This window comes from Panthera tigris, chromosome D3 (genome assembly GCF_018350195.1).
Source record: "Panthera tigris isolate Pti1 chromosome D3, P.tigris_Pti1_mat1.1, whole genome shotgun sequence".
Classification (NCBI taxonomy): domain Eukaryota; kingdom Metazoa; phylum Chordata; class Mammalia; order Carnivora; family Felidae; genus Panthera; species Panthera tigris.
Window position 1 is genome coordinate 28,749,634 of NC_056671.1, and position 23,520 is coordinate 28,773,153.

General features: G+C 43.7%; 1 protein-coding gene across 6 annotated transcripts in view; it reads left to right on the forward strand.

Annotated features, from left to right (window-relative positions):
- CLTCL1 (clathrin heavy chain like 1) overlaps positions 1–23,520 on the forward strand; it is a 131,328-nt gene that overhangs the window by 70,644 nt on the left and 37,164 nt on the right. For 5 of the 6 annotated variants that reach the window (XM_042961804.1, XM_042961802.1, XM_042961803.1 and 2 more), the window contains 14 exons: positions 983–1,096; positions 5,427–5,600; positions 6,807–7,004; positions 8,024–8,224; positions 8,325–8,477; positions 9,087–9,209; positions 10,534–10,671; positions 14,444–14,608; positions 15,174–15,354; positions 16,692–16,855; positions 18,211–18,336; positions 18,874–19,016; positions 19,395–19,629; positions 21,637–21,759. In XM_042961804.1, coding sequence (XP_042817738.1) covers positions 983–1,096; positions 5,427–5,600; positions 6,807–7,004; positions 8,024–8,224; positions 8,325–8,477; positions 9,087–9,209; positions 10,534–10,671; positions 14,444–14,608; positions 15,174–15,354; positions 16,692–16,855; positions 18,211–18,336; positions 18,874–19,016; positions 19,395–19,629; positions 21,637–21,759 — 2,238 coding nt within the window. Of the gene's footprint in view, positions 1–982; positions 1,097–5,426; positions 5,601–6,806; positions 7,005–8,023; positions 8,225–8,324; positions 8,478–9,086; positions 9,210–10,533; positions 10,672–14,443; positions 14,609–15,173; positions 15,355–16,678; positions 16,856–18,210; positions 18,337–18,873; positions 19,017–19,394; positions 19,630–21,636; positions 21,760–23,520 lie in introns of all 6 variants that reach the window. The other variant, XM_042961806.1, reaches the window with a different exon arrangement.

Below are 23,520 nucleotides of genomic sequence, written 5' to 3' on the forward strand. Positions count from 1 at the left end.
ACTCTTAAGCAAGAAACCAGAGTTCTCAAGCTCCATTCTGTTTGTGTTGCCACTGTCCAGCCTCTAGCAAGTCTCACATCTGTAGCACATGAGTCTCTTGTTACCCATATTTGGGTTAGAGAATAATAGGTCCTCAGACCCACTCCACCCATCAAAAAGAATTTCCCCAAACTACCATCTCTCTTAAAGTGCCCGTATGCTAGGAGTTTCAGTCTCCCTGCATCTTAACTCACAGTGGCCCCTGCTCACTTGCTACATCAGCCCTCCCCTTCTAGCCCATCTCTCTGCTTGCCTCAAGCCTCTTTGGTGTTTCCCTTCTCCCTCTCTGCTAGGCCAAATCCAAACTAAGTGTATACTCATAAGTTTCCTCTACTGGACACCCCCTCCAACCCTCATTGTTTCACGTCTCTGATCCACCTCCACTCATGATTTTTTCCCCAGCCTTTTTCTAGCTGTGGTACCTTTTTATTAGATGAGAGGAACTTGAAGCTGTTCTGATAAAAGCAGGGACAGAACTTGTCCACTGTCATTCTTTCCGATTCTCCAAGGATTTTTATGCCCCCCAGCATAACCTTAAAAAAACTCTCAGGCCTTTGGCACGATCAACTGTCTTGTGAGTTTGGCATTCAGTTACATGATCTTGTCAGTTGATGTGTGTTAGCCTGAGCCCATGTCCAGGAGAGCTTGTTTCATGGGCATTCACACTAATGGCCAGAGAGGGGGCAAGTGACTCAGCCAACATGCTAGAACTAAACTTTGCTCAGGTTTCCTGGCATTGGTTTTTCCTATTGTCCTTGGTAGCGGGCAGTAGGTTAGTGAATAGCATGAGCACTCCAACCAAGAGATTTTCTTGTCTTGTTTGAATGTAACTTTTATCATTAGTCTTACAGAGCATGGACTATGGCTGTACTTAACTGTATATTAGTTAGCATTAGTCTGCCACCAATATGTTTCCTTGGATTGACCTAAATCTCTTATCTAGTTGCACATAATCGAAGTCGGACAGCCTGCAGCAGGAAACCAGCCTTTTGTAAAGAAAGCTGTGGATGTGTTTTTCCCTCCAGAGGCTCAGACTGATTTCCCAGTGGCTATGCAGGTATGAATGTGCTGCCTGCTACATGAGTTAGAACAAATCACAGATCTTGGGTGGAGGGGAACAGCAGATAGCAGGTTCCTGTGCTTCAGAAGAATCCCAAATAGATACATTAGAACACAGAGAAGATAATGTCAGTGTTCATGTTTTAACTCATGCTGCCTTAACAACAGTCTGGAAAGGAGCACTCTTTTCTACAAACAGGACTTTGTCCGACACATACCGACGTCCCAGACCTTTCCCTTTTTATTATGAAAGATTAAATGTTCACTGTAGTACCAAAATATAAAGAAGAAAACAGTCTTCTCTAGCTGAACCAATTGGCTGTAAAATATATCAAAGATTTCACTATTGGGGCGCCTGGGTGGCTTGGTCGGTTGGGCGGCCGACTTCGGCTCAGGTCATGATCTCGCGGTCCGTGAGTTCGAGCCCCGCATCGGGCTCTGGGCTGACAGTTCAGAGCCTGGAGCCTGTTTTGGATTCTGTGTCTCCCTCTCCCTCTGCCCCTCCCCTATTCATGCTCTGTCTCTCTCTGTCTCAAAGATAAATAAACATTAAAAAAAAATTAAAAAAAAAAAGATTTCACTATTTATTATATTTAAAAAGTTAGACACATCTTTTCTGAACAAAATTGGAATCACATTATATATGTAAGATCATACAGTCTACCCCCCCCCCCCATTTTTACTCAGTACATCGTAGACATTTCTATAAGGTATGCCATTCTTTGTTAATATCTTGGGAAGTAAACATTTATTTTTAGGGATGTAGTATAATTGTAGGATAGTTTAGTTATTTGCTTTTTTCTGTTCTCAAATATTTGACAATACTTAATGATGCTTTCTTTTTTAATTTTTTAATATTTTTTAAGCTAGATTTCTAGAAATAGTATGTGATCAAATGCAGTTTTTTTCCCACAAAGTGAAATTGGCCTTTTCTCTATCTTACAAAAATACATATTGTCCATTAATTTCCAATAATATCAATAAACATAATAGTAGAATTAAATATCCACTGAAATCCTACCCCACTGATAACTGTGACTGCCCCCTTTGGAAGTATCTTTGTATGCATGCATTTACAAACATATACGCAAATAGAGTCTTATGAAATGGCTTGGCACTGGCCTTGGGCTTTATGACCTTTTCTCACTATGTTGCAGACCAACACCACTCCAATAAAATGCATATAATATTTTAATGTCTATATTATCTTTTCTGTAGATGTGCCCTAATTGATTTAGACAATCCCCCATTGGGTATTTATAGTGAATGCTTCTAGGAGCATTATTGTCCATATATCTTTGTGCATCAGTCCAAGGATAAACTGCCACATGTGAAATTGCTGCGTCAGGGGCATGTGTACAACCACACTGGCTAGTTCCTACTCCTGCCACCACCTCCCTGATAGCTGGACAGTGTCCAATGAGCTTCATGTCCTTCCTGTGGTTAATGTTGAGGTGGAATGAGTTTACCACTCATATGCATCTTGTTAATTACCTCTTCCTGATCTTGGCAGTTTTTCTCTTGGGGGTCTTTATCTTACTTGTAAGAACTCTGTAGTTTTTGGATACTAATGCCTGATGTATTTCAAATAAATATTTTTTCATAGTCATAACAGAAGTTTATTTGGGTGTGTTCCACCTTGTAGAAGTTTTGCATTTTTATGTGGCTTTGGTGTCATGTTTTAAAAAGAATTCTACACCCCAAGGTGAAGAAAATATTCACCATATTTTCTTCTATTACTTTCTTAGTTTTATTTGCTTTTTAAAAAATTATTTTTAATGTTTATTTTTGAGAGACAGGGACAGAGTGTGAGTGGGGTTGGGGCAGAGAGTGATGGAGACACAGAATCCGGAGCAGGCTCCAGGCTCTGAGCTGTAAGCACAGAGCCCAACATGGGGTTCAAACTCACAGACTGCCAGATCATGACCTGAGGCAAAGTTGGATGCTTAACCGACTGAGCCACCCAGGAACCCCAGTTTTATTTGCTTGTTATGTAAAAATCTTTGACTCATCTGGGATTTACATTGATAAAGAACAGGATGGAGAGCCAAATTCTTTACCCTCCTCCTGTATCCCAGTATAGCCAGCTGGTTATATTAACATTGTGATATGAAATACCTACTCATTCATGTTAAATTCTTATATGTTTGATTCTACTTCAAGATTCTCAGTTCTGTTTGTTTTTATTTCTTCCTATGCTAGTACCCCACTTTATTTTTTGCTACCATACTTTGATTTTTTAAATTTTTTTAATGTTTATTTATTATTGAGAGACACAGAGAGACACTACATGAGCATGGGAGGGGCAGAGAGAGTAGGAGACACAGAATCCAAAGCAGGCTCCAGGTTCTGAGCTGTCAGCACACAGCCCAACGTGGGGCTCGAACTCACAAACTGCGAGATCATGACCTGAGCTGAAGTTGGACGCTCAACTGACTGAGCCACCCAGGCACCCCTACCATACTTTAAAATTACTATAACTTTGAGGGGTGCCTGGATGGCTTGGTTGGCTAAGCCTCCAACTTCATCTCAGGTCATGATCTCATGGTTTGTGGGTCCAGGCCTATGTCAGGCTCTGTGCTGACAGCTCAGAGCCTGGAGCCAGCTTCAGATTCTGTGTCTCCCTCTCTCTGCCCTTCTCCCTCTCACTCTCTGTCTCTCTCTCTCAAAAGTGAATAAACATTAAAAAAAATAATAGAGTAAAATAATAAAATAAAGTAACATAATGATAGGTTTGGGGCGCCTGGCTGGCTCAGTTGCTGGCTGTGACTCTTGATCTTGCAGTGGAGATCTTTAAATTAAAAAAAAAATTTTTTATGTGTATTTATTTTTGAGAGAGAGAGACAGAGTGTGAGCAGCAAGTGGTAGAGAGAGAGGAAGACACAGAATCTGAAGCAGGCTCCAGGCTCTGAGCTGTCAGCACAGAGCCCAACATGGAGCTCGAACTCATGAACCACAAGATCATGACCTGAGCTGAAGTTGGATGCTTAACCAATTGAGCCACTCAGGTGCCCCGAGATCTTTTAATTTTTAAAATAAACAAACAAATAAAATTACTCTAGGTTTCATAATAATTTTTTTTTTTTAGAGAGAGAGAGAATGATAGCACAAGCAGAGGAGCAAGGGGGAGCAGAGGGGCAGAGGGAGGGAGCAAGAGGGAGAGAGAAAGAGAGAGAAAGAGAATCCCAAGCAGGGGTCACACTCAGTGTGGAGCCCAGTGGGGCACTTGATCTAACGACTGCAAGACCATGACCTGAGCCAAAATCAAGAGTCAGATGCTTAACCAACTGAACCACCCAGGCACCCCTATAATAACTTTTTTGTTAACATTTATTTATTTTTGGGAGAGAGAGAGAGCGAGTGAACAAGTGTGCAAGTGGGGGAGGGGCAGAGAGAGAGGGAGACACAGAATCCTTAGCAGGCTCCAGGCTCTGAGCTGTCAGCACAGAGCCCAATATGGGGCTTGAACTCACGAGCTGTGAGATCATGAGCTGAAGTTGGATGCCTAACCAACTGAGCCACACAGGCAGCCCCCTTATAATAACTTTTTAAAGTTTATTTTGTTTTTAGTAATCTCTATACCCCACGTGGGGCTTGAACTCATGAACTAGAGCCCTGAGATCAAGAGTCACATGTTTTTCCAACTGAGCCAGCCAGGCGCCCCATACAATAATTTAATTTGGCAAGTTAATCAGTCTTTCTCCCACCCCTTCAGAATTTCTCATGTGTTAAATCTTCTGTAGGAGTTAACACAACTTGGCAAAGGTCAAAGGTTACTAAATGGTGGTGGAGGGCAAGCTGAAATGTGAACACAGTGTATGAGGTCTTTTCCCAGAACTTTCCCCTGATTTTATGAACTTGCAGCTTCTTCTAAAAGGATTTGGTAAGGAAGTAAGGAGAGGATAGTTATACCTGAAAGATAAATGAATAGCCTAATTTATTGGACCTTTATTTGAGAAGAGTTGGCCAAAGTATTGGCTTTAAAACTATTCTCAAGTGAATAAACTGAGGGTAGATGGGGGGTGGGAGGGAGGGAAAAGTGGGTGATGGGCATTGAGGAGGGCACCTGTTGGGATGAGCACTGGATGTTGTATGAAAACCAATTTGAAAATAAATTTCGTATTAAAAAAATAAAATAAAAAAAGATAAAACTATTCTCAAGTGGGTAGGACTTGACTGGAATCAACTTGGGATCTGCATCTCAGCAGCATAATGCTCCCCACCAATAGTAAGTGATCTCTTGGGCTTAATAACTCAAGATCTTTCATCATTTGTGAGCTCTTTTGCCCTATTTGGCTTCTTTCTATCTGTTCTGTATCTTCCTATAGATTGGAGCTAAACATGGTGTTATTTACTTGATCACGAAATATGGCTATCTTCACATGTATGACATAGAGTCTGGCGTGTGCATCTACATGAACCGTATCAGTGCTGACACGATATTTGTCACTGCTCCACATGAATCTACTTCTGGAATTATTGGTGTCAACAAAAAGGGACAGGTATGGAACTTGGAGGGTTCATCTCCTACCGTTTCCATTCACTAGGGACTAGAGCTTAACTTTTACTCCTCCAAGACAGTGGTCAAGTATAGTTACCTCCTGTTATTCAACTTATACCCATGTCTCCCTTCTACTTCTTGCCATTACTTTATATCACTCCTAACACAGGATCGATTCTGAGAAGAGAGTAGCTCCCTTACTGCATGAAGCTTCTCTCAGTGAAGCAGCAGTTCTGATACACACCAGGCCAGACACATACTGACTGGGGAGGGTTGAAAAGCAAGTACTATGCTACCTAAATTACCTCTCTCAACTAAAGTTAAATTTTTTTTAATGTTTGTTTTATTTTTGACAGAGAGAGAGAGAGAGAGAGAGAGACAGCATGAGTGGGGGAGGGGCAGAGAGAGAGGGAGATACAGAATCTGAAACAGGCTCCAGGCTCCAAGCTGTCAGCAGAGTCCAACATGGGGCTTGAACTCACAGACAGCGAGATCATGACCTGAGCCGAGGTTGGATGCTCAACTGACTGAACCACCCAGGCACCCCTCTCAACTAAAGTTAAAAAAAAAACAGTAGAAGAAAATCTGTGCTTTTTTTTTTTATTTTTTTTTATTTTTAGTGTTTATTTGAGGGAGAGAGACAGAGTACGAGCAGGGGAGGGGCAGAGAGAGAGGGAGACACAGAATCTGAAGCAGGCTCCAGACTCTGAGCTGTCAGCACAGAGCTGGATACGGGCTCAAACTCACAAACCACGAGATCATGACCTGAGCCAAAGTCAAAAACGCTCAACTGACCAAGCCACCCAGGCGCCCTGAAAATCTGTGCTTTAAAGAAAAGAACATTTAAGAAGAAAAACTGTCGGTTCCACACCCCCAAATAGGTCATTTTGGCAGAGTGATCATCTTGAACACATCACTGGTCAATGTCCATGCAACTTTATTTTTTTTCTCACTTGGTATTTTTATAGTCTTTTAAAATAACTACATGGAATCCCATGCTGTGTCTCTACCATGATATTCTGTTGTGTTGCCATTAGGTGTTTGGCTCCTGTGCATTCTGTCACTGTTAGAGCCAACATTCTAGGCATACTCAGCCTGAGCTTTAGAATTTTGCTGATACTGCAGTACCTGAGAGCAGGATGTAGTAGTATGTGTATATGGAGCACTTTTCTAGGCTAGGCCAGTCTCACTTGTTGGGTCTTTATAGGTGCTGTCAGTTTGTGTCGAGGAAGATAACATTGTGAATTATGCAACCAGTGTGCTTCAAAATCCAGACCTTGGTCTGCGCTTGGCCATTCGTAGTAACTTGGCTGGGGCGGAGGAGTTATTCGTGAGAAAATTCACTACCCTCTTTGCACAGGGGAGCTATGCTGAAGCCGCCAAAGTAGCAGCATCTGCACCAAAGGTAATGGCCCTACAACACTGTGTACCAATCTGAGAGTGAAATAAATTATAAAAGCATTCCACTACTGATGTTGGAGTGTGTTGCTGTTTTGTTAGTTGTTTTAGCTTTAAAATTTGTGCCAATGGCATGACAACAATGAGAAATCAACAAAAAGCACAATCCTGCTGCAACAACATTTTTTTATTCTCTTCCAGTTCTCATCTACGTACATACATACATATTTCTCATGCAGCTTCTTAGCTTAGGAAATACAGAACTGTATTATACATCAAGTAGTTGTACCCTGTTTTATTTAGTCATATTCTGCTCTCGACTTTCTCTGCTCATCTAGAGTGTAACAGTACTGCTTAGGGCATTTTTTTCTGTTTATTTCATTAGGATAAATTGTCCGAGGCCTAGATCTGCTCCTAAGTAAATAAAGGGTTTTGAGTTGCTTTTCATTGAAACGATTTCTTCTTTCAAGGGATACTTATGAACAAACCATTTCTAGTCTTCACGCATGACTTTTGAGTATTTTGAATTAGAACATAATAATGGTAGAACTTCACTATTGCCAGGCTGATTTAAAAGCCTAATTCTCACTGCAGCATGCTAGGGAGGAAGTTTCTTCCTAGAAGTCACCTGTGAGACTGAGACTCGCTGTGCTTGTGGTTTTTGCTGAAGGTGGAAGCCATTGCCTTGGTAGAGGACTTTCTGTCCCTGACAATTCTGTGTGGAATTTCCATCGGCAATTTTTTTTTTAATATTTATTTATTTTTGAGAGAGAGAGCGAGAGACTGTGGGTGAGTGGGGGAGGGGCAGAAAGAGAGGGAGACACAGAATCCGAAGCAGGCTCCAGGCTCCAAGCTGTCAGCACAGAGCCTGACATGGGGCTCAAACCCACAAACTGTGAAGTTGGCTGCTGAACCAACTGAGCCACCCAGGCACCCCAGCGATTTTTTTTTTTTTAATACAAGCGAGTTAAGTAAAGGGACAGCCTTTGAGTACAGCATAACAACCTACATTTCCATTTGTCATAGGGAGTCCTGCGTACCAGTGACACAGTTCGGAAGTTCCAAAGTATTCCCGCCCAGCCTGGGCAGGCCTCTCCTTTGCTCCAGTACTTTGGAATCCTCCTTGACCAGGGTCAGCTCAATAAACTTGAATCCTTAGAACTTTGCCGTCCAGTGCTTCAGCAGGGTCGCAAGCAACTCTTAGAAAAGTGGCTGAAAGAAGATAAGGTACAAACACTTATGAAATCACAGCCCTCAGCACAGTTATTAAACTAGATCACAGGTTCCTCTGGTCCTAATCTTGCCCTCTCTCTTTGGCACACCACAGCTGGAGTGTTCAGAAGAACTTGGAGATTTGGTTAAAACTGCTGACCCTACACTTGCTCTGAGTGTGTATCTTCGGGCAAATGTGCCGAGCAAGGTTATCCAGTGTTTTGCAGAAACAGGCCAATTCCAGAAAATTGTCCTCTATGCCAAAAAGGTAATACATGCCTAACCATTAGCATTTCACAGATAATGAATTTGTGGTAGGTGGTTGCTGATTCTGAAGTTTATAAAATACCCTTCCTTCTCTGGAAGTGCTTTGGTATGAGTTGTCGGTGTTGCTGCTAGCATCTGTCATTCGGTGATAATGATTCTCTTCTCTTCAGTTTTTTATTTTCCTGTCTTATTTTTACAGTCCTTCCAGTTCCGTTCCACTTGGGGATTTTCCTGTAATTTTTTTCTTTTTCTCCCTTCTCCCTCGTGCCCCTCAGCACCGTCTGTGTGTTAAATCCATGTTTTAGCGGGCTTCCACTGCAGCTTGTGCCCAAAGCTCACTGGACGACGTGCTGGGTTTCGTCAGAGCTTGCACACTGGTTTGGATGACTTCTTTATGGTCCAGGCTGTTTGTGTAGTTGATTGTGTCTCTGCATACATGGCAGCGCCTTGAAGTGGATGTTGTATTTGGCAGAGATCCTGCACATACGCATGCTAATATTGCTCCTCATTTCTTTGTAAACACAGGTTTAAAACAAAGGATGGGAGCTTTTTTTTTTAAATACTCAAGGTGTTTTGTTTATTTTTTTGATGGGTGTTACCTTGCCTCTAGGTTGGCTATACCCCAGACTGGATCTTTTTACTGAGGAGTGTGATGAGAATCAGCCCAGACCAGGGCCTGCAGTTTTCTCAAATGCTAGTGCGAGATGAGGAGCCATTGGCCAATATTGACCAGGTGAGCATGAGTTGTTTGGGATAGCTTTTTATGGCTTTGTATAATTGTCAATAAGATTCCTTTTTATTTGTTTTTCTCTTACCAGTGTCTTCCAGTCTAAAAAAATCTGATGTATTTTGTCTTCTATTCTTTTATTATTTGAATACTGTCACTTACCTTTGTTTTGAAGTATTTTAGAGGATTCATCTGTCAGGTTGTGAGAATGTTATTTCTTTTGTGTGGTGGTTGGTGGTGGGGAGTGAGGATGTCATTTTAAAACGGTAGCCCCACTTCATTATCCTCTGCTGACTAAGGCCACCTGAACTCTCTCTGTGTACTGGTTACGGTAAGTGCTCTCAGGTCTGTAGACTTTCATCCTGTGGGTGTTTGGCTCATCTGGAGTTAGGTGAACATGAGACCATTATTTTAGCATAACACACTTAGTGTGTAGACATAAACACATGTCAAGTTACCTTCAGTAAACTGGGTAAAATGGGCTCTGGGTAATACAAAGAGAGATGTAACAAAGGTTGAAGCAAGGCAAAACCAACAGCTTGTATAGATGTAAGTGCATTCATACTGGGTTGATACATAGTGGAATTTGCAGGTAGTTTGGAGATCATGTTGAAAGGGTTTGAGCCAAATTTACATAGATACCAAGGGGAAAGAAGACTCCAGATTACATCTGGTTTATATTTCATATTTCTAAAGTATTTTTAATATAAACTTTCTCCTGTACTTTAAATATGGAAACAGTTACACAATCAGTAACTTCATTACCTATATATCACTTCTTACTAAGTCTTATTCTTTAACTTCTATTTAACTTTAATGATCGATGTCTAAGTCAGTGTTTGCAGTTTCCTAACTGTGCCTGAATAATGAGAGTATAAGGGCTAGACACCAGGTATTGACTGCCTCTAGGATTTGATTAAGTAACAGATTGTTAAGATTGCTTGAGTCCCTTCAAAGTACTTCCTTTGATTTACTTGAATAAAAATGCCCTGTTGGTGAGGATGATATGGGTGATAATAATTTCACAAAATTACCTAGAAAGTAATGGCTATGAATTACTTGAATTTTGATAATGAGAAAATGCAGGACAACTGGCTGGCTCAGTCAGCAGAGCATGCGACTCCTGATCTCGGGGTTGTGAGTTTGAGCCCCACATTGGGTGTAGAGATTACTAAAAAACTAAAATAAAAACTAAAAAAAAAAAGAGAGAAAATGCAAGGGAAGGAACTAATGGTTGAATTTCTAAATGAGATTCAATTTCAGGAGCTATCTGAATAGGAAAATAAAATAGTTTCCTTTGGATCAATATGTGGCTTTCAATCTGTTTCAGATTGTAGACGTTTTCATGGAAAACAGTTTAATTCAGCAGTGTACCTCCTTCTTGTTGGATGCCTTGAAAAATAATCGCCCAGCTGAGGGGCACCTCCAGACGCGCCTTTTGGAGATGAACCTGATTCACGCACCCCAGGCAAGTGACATTTCTAGGCTCTAACCATAGGACAGAGCACCTGTTTTACTTCTCTGTGGGACTTGCACACCTAAACACAGTGGCTTTGGGCTGGGATGTGCTCATGCCTCAGGGGGCACTCTCCAAGACTTTCCTGCAAGAAAGTTCTAGAATCCATGGTGCAAAACTTTCATAGAGACTTTTGCACCTGGGACATCTTTTCTTTTCGTTTTTCTTTTCTTCATTGTGGTAAAGTGCACATAACAAAATTTACCATTTTAGCCATTTTTTTGAAGTTTTTTTAAAATGTTTATTTATTTTGAGAGAGCGAGAGAGTGAGCACATGAGCAGAAGAGAGAATCCCAAGCAGGTTCCACACTATCAGCTCAGAGCCTGACGTGGGACTTGATCCCACTAACTGTGAGATCATGACCTGAGCCAAAATCAAGAGTCAGATGCTTAACCAACTGAGCCACCCAGGGACCCCTACCATTTTAGCCATTTTTAAGTGCATGATTTAGTGGCCTTAAGTACATTCACAGTATTGCGCAACCATTACCACTGTATATTTCCAGAACTTTTTATAATCATGAACAGAAAATCTGTATCCATTAAGCAGTAACTCCCCATTCCCTCCCCCAGCCCTTGGTAACTCCTGTTTCGCTTACTGTTTCTATGAATTTGCCTATTTTAGATACTTCATATAAGTAGAATCATATGATATTTGTCCTTTTTTCTGGCTTGTTCACTTAGTATATTGTCTTCAGGATTCATCCATGTTGTGACATACATCAGAATTTCATTCCTTTTTATGTCTGAATAATATTCCATCATATGTGTATGCCACATTTTCTGTACCTGTTTATTTGTTGATGACACTGGGTTGCTTTCACCCTGTAACTGTTGCAGATAGAGCTGCTAGGAGTATTGGTGTACAGGTATCAGTTTGAGTTCCTGTGTTCAGCTCTTTGGGGCATACATCCAGAAGTGGAATTGCCAAATTATATGGTAATTCTGTATGTAACTTGTTGCAGTACCACCATACTATATTTCAAGCATTACACCATTTTATATTCCCACCACAGTATATGAGTATTCCAATTTCTTCATATCCTTGCCAACACTTGTTATTTTCTGTGTATGTTTAAAAAATAATAATATCTAGGGGCACCTAGGTGGCTCAGTAGGTTTAGCATCTGACTTCAGCTCAGGTCATTATCTCATGGTTCATGGGTTTGAGCCCCATGTTGGGCTCTCTGCTGACAGCTCAGAGCCTGAAGCCTGCTTTAGATTCTGTGTCTCCCTTTCTGCCCCTTCCCTGCTCATGCTCTGTCTCTCTCTCTCAAAAATAAATAAACATTAAAAAAATAATAATAATAGCTATATGGGGCACCTGGGTGGCTCAGTCAGTTAAGCATCTAACTTTGGCTCAGGTCATGATCTCGTGGCTTGAGAGTTCAAGCCCCACATCAGGCTCTCTGTTGTCAGCGCAGAGCCAGCTTCAGATCATCTGTCCCCCTCCCTCTGCCCCTCCTCCAGTCTAGCTCTTTCTCTCTCTCAAAAATAAATAAGTTGGAAAAAAATAGCTATCCTAAATGAGTGTGAAGTGGTATCTCATTGTGGCAGTGCATTTCTTGACCTGAAAATTGGCGGGAGGGCTGTGATTTAAATCACATGTATATGCCTTTTCTTTTTTTGGTTAATTTTGGATATGTATGCAGGAAAGGAGTTTGAAAAATTCACATCAAGCTGTTAACCACAGTTGTCTGAGTGGACAGGATTGTCATTCACTTTGTTCTTTACTCACTTGTCTTCCGATTTCTTTTTGTTTATAATCATATATTGTTTTTTGATTAGGAAACAATAATTGTTAATTATATTGTTCTGTGATTTCAGGTTATTCAAATCCACAAGTTAGCTGCTGTTGTGTGGGTCATATCCCACCTCTAGGAAACAAAAGTGTTATTAATTTGCTGTTTGCTGTTCTGTTGAACTCTTATGACCAGATGATTATGTGTGATGATAGTTTTTAATAAATGAGCTTGGAAAGGGGTGCCTGGGTGGTTCAGTTGGTTAAGTGTCTGACTCTTTTTTTTTTTTTAATGTTTTTGTTTATTTTTGAAGGAGAGAGAGACAGAGCATGAGCGGGGGAGGAGCAGAGAAAGAGGGAGACCTAGAATTTGAAGCAGACTCTAGGCTCTAAGCTGTCAGCACAGAGCCCAATGTGGGGCTCAAACTCACGAACTGTGAGATCATGACTTGAACCGAAGTCGGATGCTTAACCGACTGAGCCACCCAGGCACCCCAACTGTCTGACTCTTGATTTCAGCTCAGGTTATGATCTCATGGTGAGTTCGAGCCCCCCATTGGGCTCTGCGCTGGAGCACAAAGCTTGCTTGGGATTTCCTCTCTCTCTTCTCTCAAGATAAATAAACTTTAATTAATTAATTAGCAAGCTTTGAAACAGAAACTAAGCACCATTCAGGAACTGAGCAGATAGACCCTAAGAAGAGCCCAAACCCTAAAGAGGGGTAGGCTAAATGGGCACAATGCCCAAAACATTGGGGCAGTTCTCTCTGGATCTCAGAGGCTGGATGATATTTTCTTTCTTGGCCCTTCTGTGTTTTTTGAGTTCTCTAAACTGCACTATTACTATAATAAGGGGGAACCTTTTTTAAAAAAGAGGATAGTAAGGACAAGTCTTAAGGAAACAAAGGGCGGGGGCATCAGATAAGCATCAGATATTACAAAACCCTGCTCTCAGCACTTGGTGTGGATTTCCTCTGCAGAGAGCCCAGAATGTACATTATCCTGGAACAACATGGTATTAGGCTAGGTCTGTGGTCACCATGTACTTGGTTTGTGCTCCATATCCTGGAAGAAATGGGAAAGAGTGTGTGTCTCATCAAGACTAGCTACTTATGGGGCGCCTGGGTGGCGCAGTCGGTTAAGCGTCCGACTTCAGCCAGGTCACGATCTCGCGGTCTGTGAGTTCGAGCCCCGCATCGGGCTCTGGGCTGATGGCTCGGAGCCTGGAGCCTGTTTCCGATTCTGTGTCTCCCTCTCTCTCTGCCCCTCCCCCGTTCATGCTCTGTCTCTCTCTGTCCCAAAAATAAATAAAAAACGTTGAAAAAAAAAATTAAAAAAAAAAAAAAAAAAAAAAAGACTAGCTACTTATTAGATACTGAGAGTCAAGTTTGGTTGTTGACCCACTCATTCTTAGTCCAGAGGTTGCTTATTTAAAGATGATATTAAGCCTCATCAAAATTCTTTCCAGGAGGGTTAGTTGTTTTTCAGACATCCCCACACACACCTAATTCTGCCTTTAACCAAGTGGAGAAATTTTGTGAACACCAGTAGGATTTATTACTTCCAGGTCTAATCGTGACTGTTGCTAGTCCAACAATTGAGCTCATTAAAGAAGGAGGCCTTCGTAGACTCACGCCCTCACATTGACCATGACCTTGCCATAGAAAACTGTACAAATGTGATGGCTGAAAAGTCGGAACAATAGCCTGTACTGATCCCAGTAACATGCTTTAGGGCAAGGCCTCAGCCTTATTATACACATCTGACTCTGCACCTAGGAGGACAGAGCCTTGTTCGAAGAGGCCCAGGTGACTTGGAAGGATGGCTAGGGCTCTGCTCAGAGGTGGGCAAGGATCTAGACCTTGTGAAGCCCTTCTGTTTCATGAGCACTGTTCTGGAGCTGTGTCGTGGGGGTGTTGAGCAGCTGTTCTTAAAAAGTTATTGCCACTGTTCAGTTTTTCTTCCTGACGTCACCATTTCATAGGTTGCAGATGCCATTCTTGGAAATCAGATGTTTACTCATTATGATCGGGCCCACATCGCCCAGCTCTGTGAAAAGGCAGGCCTCCTGCAGCGTGCGCTGGAGCACTACACTGACTTATATGACATCAAGAGGGCTGTGGTCCACACTCACCTCCTCAATCCCGAGGTATGGTGCACCCTTGGGGCACTCCTGTTGTGATTGGCACACATCTGTCATTAGGGTCACATGCTCCTGAAATTTCCTGTGTCCATGGTTGTGGGACTGTGGCATGTGTATTCCCTGTGCATGAGCCTCATCACTACTATACACAGTTTTCATTCAACCCACACACAAGCTTCACTTGCTCACCCATGCATCCGGACCCACGTTACCTCTTTCTTTCCATTTTCTACCTTTGACTTAGCCTAATAGAGAAAACCTATTAACATTGACAGCTCTAGCAGGATTGTCTGAAACTATTAGCAGAAGCTAATAGGTATTACATTTACATTTACAGAATAAGTTTTAGTATCACCTGTGGGGTTTTGCAGGGTGTGTGACAGCTTGATGACTATTAAGGTTAGTTATCCTGAGTTTACTCCCAGCTCTTACTTTTTTACCACAGTCCTTTTAAGTGAAAATTCTTTATATTTTTGACATTCAGTGGGAAAAATTGATCCAGTTATTTTGCCAGTGTTGGAAACATCTAGGATGGTACTTAGTTGTGGATTAACTCTTCCTTGCTTCCTAGTGGCTCATCAGCTTCTTTGGCTCCTTGTCAGTGGAGGATTCTTTGGCGTGTCTGCATGCTTTGCTGTCTGCCAGCATCAGACAGAACCTTCAGCTGTGTGTGCAGGTAGCCTCCAAGTACCATGAGCAGCTGGGCACACAGTCCCTGGTGGAGCTCTTTGAATCCTTCAAGAGTTACGAAGGTAAACTTCACACCCTCCAGCCGACTGCACCTTCTGCTCAGGTGTTGGTGTCTGCCTGCCCAGCCTCACAGACTTCCTTCAAGCCAAGCCAATGTATTGGTCAATGGCAGAAGATTTCTGCTGTCTAGTGTGTTACCCAGCTTAGGTAGCTTTTTTGGCATTTGCAAAGGAAGCATTTAGTTGGTTGGCATTGGGGTGGGGACACTTAGAATCCCCCTTGTGTCCCTGGAGCCTCTGTAGAACTGAGCATCTGTCACACAGTCTGCTGTAGAGTTCACCAATAAGCCTGAGCCGGTGGCACTAGAGTGCATGGTTCTGAGGGGTGGCCCCTTTGGCTTCCCCTGAGTAACAGTCCCATGGTGGCTGAGCAATGTGTGGCTGCTAGGCTGGCTGGCCTGATTGTGGTTGGCTTACTTTGCCCTCTTGTGGGCATCACACCAAGAATTTGCTGGTAGGAGGATGGCTTTCCCAGATGAGGGTCTCTTGGGGGCAGGCTGGGGCAGCGATAGAAGCAGAGCATTTGTCCAGTGAGGTGTTAAGCCACTGCCCTGTGCCCAGTGAGGTTGGGATGTTAGAGGAGTGAAGCTGCCTTCAGGGAGCTGCCCTTGTCACAAGACACCATTGCAGGAAAGGCTGCAGCAGGAATTAGGTTGCACTGGGCGGGGAGATGGCAATAGAGTAAGGTTAGTGGGAACTGTCTGCCTTCAGGGTTCTGGTTCCTTCCTCAGGTTATAACCGATGACCTCCTCCTCAGGGATAGTGGTCTTCTCTGGTGTATCTTGTCCTGCTGTTGTCACCAGTACCTCCTGGCCAGCTCCTGTGACAGTTAGGAGATGGTTAGCTTCTGATGAACAGTGTTGCTCTGTGACTCACCATGCACCCCAGTCCACAGTGGCTCCATGTGTGCCATCAGCTCGGTGTCAGGGAGCAGACTCTGTTTGGAGGCTCCCATTGGAAGCCTCTGCTTTCCTGTCCCTGGCATTTCTTTTTAGAGCAGCAGTCACACAGCCCTCTTAAGTTGCCTATTTGAATTATTCTTGAAGATAACCACCTAGGGTATGCCTGGCGCCCCCCCCCCCAGATGGATTCCATATACACATAGTATTTCACACAAGAACATCCCTCCCAAATTTGATGGAAATCTGACCAGCTATTTGGAGGAGATGCCAAAGCAAAAGAACTTCACATAGATTTTGTAAGTTGTGAGTGGGTAATGGGTGCTGGGAGACTGAAGCACTGTTGTTGTGGGCTGGGCTGCCAAGGGAAAGTGGCCTGTGACTGTGGAGAAGGCAGGTGGATATTATGAGGGCGTAAGATGGAACAGTCTCTCTTTGTAGGCCTCTTCTACTTCCTGGGCTCAATTGTGAACTTCAGCCAAGATCCAGATGTGCACTTGAAATACATTCAGGCTGCCTGTAAGACAGGACAGATCAAGGAGGTGGAGAGGATATGCCGGGAGAGTAATTGCTACAACCCAGAGCGGGTGAAGAATTTTCTGAAGGTGAGTGTGTCCTGGCATTGCCTCCTTCCTTGAGCAAACCATCAGCCAGCTGCCCAAGAGTTGGAAAGCTGGCTTTGTCTCTACCAGTGTTCCCTGGATCCTTAGTGCAGAGCTCTACTTTGGCCTAAAATTCTTATAGGAGTCCACTGTTAATTTTATAGCCCTTGAGGCTGTACTCTTAATTATCTGTTGTGTGAATAGAGGGAGTTAGTTTATCGATGCATTATGTTTCAGCAACATCCCAACTGTGCCCCTGTTAATTAGGTTGGGAAAGTCTACAGAAACAAATAAGCTACTCAGTGCTAGTGGCATAAAAAGCAAGAAGTATATTTCTTCCTGATGCACAGATTGGGGTGGGTGTAGAGGTAAGTGGGTGGCTTTCCCACCACCTTTCAAGGACTAGGCTGATGGCTGTTTTGCCATCTTCAGCCTACAACCTTGAGAGTTGCCTTCCTAGTCAACTGGAAGGAAAGAAAATTCAGAGAAGCTGGTATAGGTGGTTTTTAAAAAAATTTTTTTAATGTTTATTTTTGAGACAGAGAGAGACAGAGCACGAATGGGGGAGGGTCAGAGAGAGAGGGAAACACAGAATCCAAAGCAGGCTCCAGGCTCGGAGCTGTCAGCACAGCCAGACGCGGGGCTTGAACTCACAGACCGTGAGATCATGACCTGAGCCGAAGTCCGATGCTCAACTGAGTGAGCCACCCAGGCGCCCCTGGCATAGGTGGTTTTTATGGGTGAGGCTGCAGGTGGCATGTGCCATTTCAATTCTCATTCCACTGGAGGAAACATATGGCCACGCCCAGAACTGCAAGGGTGCAAGAGAACCTGAGAAGTGTCATGTAGGTATGGCCAAATGAGGGGAGGCATTATTGTGGTGGACTGCAGGGTAGGCAACAGCGCCCTGCACAGGCAGCCGATGTTCCATAGAGTATGGCTGCTTGTCCAGAAAGGCAGCCCTTACCGGCAAGTGTTCTCAAAAGTGGTCCTTTTTCTGGTGCCTGGTCTGGGTCAGATTTATACATAATGAGTGAGCTGCTTGTCTTAACCCAAAAGGTAATGGCTTTTGGACTAATTTGGAATGTTATTGCCAAATTTAGCAGAGCTCTTTTCTTCTTTAACCAAATAGTACTGTCTTTCTGTTACTTGTTTCCCAAGACAAACACCTTATCCCCAAAAGCAAATACATGTACCTTAAAACAACAGCATGTCTAGAACAAAGTCTCACCCTTGAGTCTCCTTGGGGCCACTCTGCTAACAGAAGCAGTGCCATCTCTGTGCTGATTCATGGTCCCTGCAATCTAGCTCTGTGGGGTCTTCACTGCCTGCCTTGTTCTGTGCTTTTCATTACACAGGAGGCCAAGCTCACAGACCAGCTTCCTCTCATCATCGTGTGTGATCGGTTTGATTTTGTACATGACCTTGTCCTGTACTTATACCGCAACAACCTGCAGAAGTACATCGAAATCTACGTTCAGAAGGTACTGCTGGGACCATCACTGCCGGCTCCCAGGTGACACCCGGCTGCCTTTGTGCCTTGGTTGCTGGTAATAGTCTATACCTGAGAGGCTGCCTCTGACCCCTGAATGTATCTGAGACTGGTGGTATCTAAGCTTGGGCTGCCATAGCAGAATACCACAGACTGGGTGGCTTAAGCAATAGATATTTATTGCTAACAATTCTAGAATATAGACATCCAAGATCAAGGTGCTGACCCTACCACCTTGGGTTGGTTCTTCCTGAGACCACTCTCCTTGGCTTACAAATGGCCAGCTTCTCACTGTGTTTTTTATATGGCCTTTTCTCTGATTAGGGCCCTACCGTTTGACCTTACTGAACCATAATTATCTCCTTCCAGGCCATTCTTCCAATACAGTCACATTAGGGACTAGAGCTTCACAGTTTGCATTCCATCTACCACAGGAGCTCTTTCAGACAGCCACGTTGTCCAAATCTTTGGGGACTTGTAGCAGTGACCTGTGCCTGCAGCACTGAAGTCACCACCTTGACCATTCTAGGTCAACCCTAGCCGGATCCCTGCTGTGGTTGGAGGGCTGCTTGATGTGGATTGTTCTGAGGAAGTAATTAAAAACTTAATCATGGTGGTGAGAGGACAGTTTTCCACTGATGAGCTGGTGGCTGAAGTAGAAAAAAGAAACAGGTAAGGGATCCTAGCTCGGTATCTTCTCTTGCCCCTGGGTTCTAGTGTTTGTGGTTAAGCCTATGACTGATTTCCTGAGAGCCCTTTTCAGTTAGCCTCCAGGCCCCAAGACTGACTGTCTCTGTAGCTGGTCTTTCTTGTAACAAATCTTAGATCCAGTAGTGAGTTACTTGCTATTGGTATTGCAGATCTTTGGGAAAAACTTAACAATTGAAATCAGTTTGGAACTCAAGTCTGTTTTGGTCCCTAGAACAACCTGAAGTTAATGGAATGAGATTTTTGTTTGTTTCTAGAAGCAACCTTCACAGTTCAGGGTCTGCCCTGGAGGTTTTGAATGTTAGTTTTGAGACGCTTACGGTGTTCTTCCTTCTTTCAAAGGCTAAAGCTGCTTCTTCCCTGGCTGGAGTCCCGGAGTCACGAAGGCTGTGAAGAGCCTGCCACTCACAATGCTCTTGCCAAGATCTACATCGACAGCAACAACAGCCCCGAGCGCTTCCTGAGAGAAAATGCTTACTATGACAGCCGCGTGGTGGGCCGCTACTGTGAGAAGCGGGACCCACATCTGGCCTGCGTTGCCTATGAGCGGGGGCAGTGTGACCTTGAGCTTATCAAGGTGGGCAGCAGATAGACTTAACTGCCAGGTTTTGCTCTGGCTTCAAATGCAGGCTCTGTGGGGGCTCATGAGGGCCTCCTCTGAGCCCCACAATTGCAGGTCATTTGTTACATTTCTATTAACAACTTGGTTTCTTTTTAATTCAGATGCCTTGTTTGCTACCTGCTTATGCCCTGTTTGTATATTGTACTTATAGGTGTGGCTGGCCCTGAGTCTGACCTGTCAGCCTTCTGCTGCAGTCCTCCTTGTTACCTAATGTCCTGAGGGCAGAATTCAACCTGTTAGCCTGACTCAGGAGGTCCTCTGTGAACTGCAACCCTGTCCTCGCCAGTCTGACTGCCTCCCCTCTTGCCTTTCTATCCTGGATGCCTCTGTCCCATTTGCCCTTGCACTACCTGCTCTTCTTTTTAGGGCAGCTTCTTACACGTGCCCTCACCAACTCTTCCCAACCTCAGAGCTCTTTCTGGCCCCTCTTTGGAACAACCCCCCAGGTCTACTTTCCTCAGTCCTGGCTTGCATCTACATGTATTCAGTTAGTTAAGTATCAAATAGTGACCTAAAACTCCAGAAATCTCATGTAGGTGTACCCAATGTTTGTTTGACTGTAAGATCCATAGGCAGTTGGTCTGTTTGCCCTGAGCATCTCAGAATATCTGACAACATGGTAGAAACTCAGCAACTAGGGAAGGAGAGTCAAGCATACAGAGCCAAAACTCAAGAGCAGTGCAACAGTTTCTCATCCTGCTCTGGCTTTTGACACTGGCCATCCAAGTGGCAGGCTGGGTTAACATAGCACCTGCCTCGAGGGAGCAGGTTTGTGTGAAGTTGGGACTTTAGTTTGATACCATAAGCCACATTTTGGCTGAATTTACCACCTTTTTATTAAAGCTCAGTTCAGTGACCTCTCAGGGATCTTTGCACCCATCTGTCCTATCTGGTGATATACAGTAGACATCGCCTTTTAGTAAGGCAGAATTCAGACAAGAAAAAAAATGTTCATTAAGGTCTGATGTATCAGAAGGAGAAGTAAGATTTTAGTGCAGGCCAGAGTAGGCCTGCTCTTGGCCTCATGCCATGCATGTGTGAACAGCCTGTGGACACACACGCAGTGTGTGGACACACACACTTAGCCTTGTGCCTGGCATCTGGTACCCAGCCAGTCTGATTCCCACCAGGCCTTAGCAAGTGTCTCACACATTGAAATGTTCCAGTGGTGTTTGGTTTCTTGGAGATGTATTAGAGCACTAAAATAAGGGTCTCAAGTTCGATCAATGAAAGCATATTTTAAAGTTTATAGGCCTTGGGATGCCTGAGTGGCTCAGTCGGTTAAGTATCCAACTCATGATTTTGGCTCCGGTCATGATCCCAGGGTTGTGAGATGAAGCTCCATGTCAGGCTCTGTGCTAAGTGTGGAGTCTGCTTAGGATTCTCTCTCTCCCTCTACCCCTCTCCCCAACTTGTGCATGTGTGCACTCTCTCTCTCTCTCCCCCCTCCCTCTCCCTCTAAAAATAAAAAAAGAAAGTTTATAGGCCTTAAAATACTGTAGCATATATGCTGTTTTATATCAGTTCTGGGCTATTCTGATAACACTTTAGAGATGGTGACTATTTAAATTTAAATTAGCTAAAAATTAAAAACTTAGTTTCTCTTTCCTACACTGCATTCCGTAGCATAGACCTAGAACATTTTTATTGTCTCAGAAAGTTCTGGGCAGCACCACTTTAGGGCAACAGGTTGATGTTGAGAGGAGCTGCCACACACCCATACCCACTCTTAAGTTGTTGTAAACTGAGAAACTCATGTTTTGAGGTAACATATTGCTCTGAGGAGTTCATTGTCACCCCTTTGGGATGCTGCTCATCCTGTGTCGAAGTCCTATTACTCGCTTGGGTTCCAACTGACACCAAACAAGTGTCAGGGACAGAGGGAACTGACTGGAGTGGGTCCCCCACATAATGTCCATTGGTTGGCTGTTTGCGTTACACACACTAGTATGCTCATTTCAGGTCTGCAATGAGAATTCTCTGTTCAAAAGTGAGGCCCGTTACCTGGTGCGCAGGAAAGATCCAGAGCTCTGGGCTCATGTCCTTGAGGAGACCAACCCTTCCAGGCGACAGCTGATTGACCAGGTGAGGAATGGAAATGGGAGTGTATATATGCATGCCTGTGTTTTGCCTTCTCATTATCATGTGGCCAAAGTGACTAGTTGTGACGTTATGTCTGAAACATCTTTAGATGCATGACCAGACAATCTTGTGAATCTTCTCTGGAGTTGTTCATTGATTAGAGTAGAGTTGGCCCTGATCTCCAAAGCGGGAATGTGCTGCCCCAGTAAAAGGAATATCTAATGGCATGACTGCATGCTGGATCCTTAGTATTTTTTTAGCTCAGTCCCCATTGACACAAGATAAGTGGCTCTCAAGATTGTCTCAGCTAGATCTGCCTTTGTTGAGGAACCCCTGCACCCTTGTGACCATCCAGCACCTTCTCGGAGCTGGGGCACAATGCCAAGGCCAGGGCTCTTCCTGGGTGCAGCCTGGCAGGCTTCACTGGGCTTCCTGAAGCTTCGGGTAGCAGATGGTACTTCACCATCCTCACCGTCTGCTGGGCACACTTTTTGGAAGTGGGCTAAGATCAAAGTAGGAACAATATCCTGGTCCCAACAAGTGGGCTCCAGTCCTGAGTGGATCAGCTAAAGTGTCCCGACTCCTTTGTATGCATTACCAACCACTAGGTACACTTGTTGGGCTTCACCTGTATCTCCACTAAATTCACCTTCTTGTTTTCTGTCCACTGTTCCTCATGTCTGTGCCATTATCCTTTTCTTAATTAACTTTATTTTGGAACGCTTTTAGATGGATAGAAGCCTGTGTTATTTTGGATCTTATTATATCAACTTTGGACTTACCCATCTCTCAGATTCATCGAGACTTGACAAAGACATTGAGCAGCAAAGGGCCTGGGACAGAGTAGGTTTAGATTCTGCTAGAGATCTACAAATTTGCAGACAACAGGTATTTCTCCAGGTGTTGACCTGGCATGTCTTGTAGGTTATGTTGCATTGGCACAGGGATGAGCAGATTTAACACTGCACTGAACTGAAGCCAGCAGGTACCTTTTGGTCTCCCTGTGTCTGTGAAGCTGCTGGTGCTCTCATTATATCTGCTGTGACTGAATATTCATAGCCGCCTCCTGGAGGCATTCACCTACTGTGCCTCTCTAATTAGAGGGACCACATGATGGCAGTGGCAGACTGCTTTTAGGTCTGTAGTAGAAGCTTATTATGGAAAGTTTACTTAGAAAAAGCAACTTCCTGAGGTAACTTAGGTTAGGCATCCTGTTGACTCAAATAGATGGTAAAAATATATTTTTGCCCTTAAAACAACCAGTGTGTATTTAAAGTACTCTTAAGGTTTTTAAGAATGGGCAGATACCATGATGGCAGGAAATGGTACTTCCTACTCTGGATGAATTCTGTGTGCTGTCACACTTCTCTTTTCCCTCAAGTATACCCTTTTAATTATCTCTCTGATAGCCCCTTTTCTCAAACAACTCTGCATAACTGTTAGGATTATTATAAACTCCTCAGAAGAACTTTTGTATTTTATGGTGCCATTTAGTATACAGTGGCCACTTGCAAGGTGAACTGGGCTGACTTTGATTCTGGTTCCATTGCAGCCCTCCTGTTTGCAGGGTGAAAGTTTATGGCCAGAGATGTCATATTAGCTGTGTCATACCTTCTCTGAGCTGTCTGTTCTCTCTCATTAATGCATTGCTATTCCCTACCCCTGATGAACACCAGAAACTTGGCAAAACTGATCCCGAAGTCACCAAAGGCCCCTGGCACAAAACACAAGGAGAACAAGCTGGCCATCTAGCCTGCTGTTATT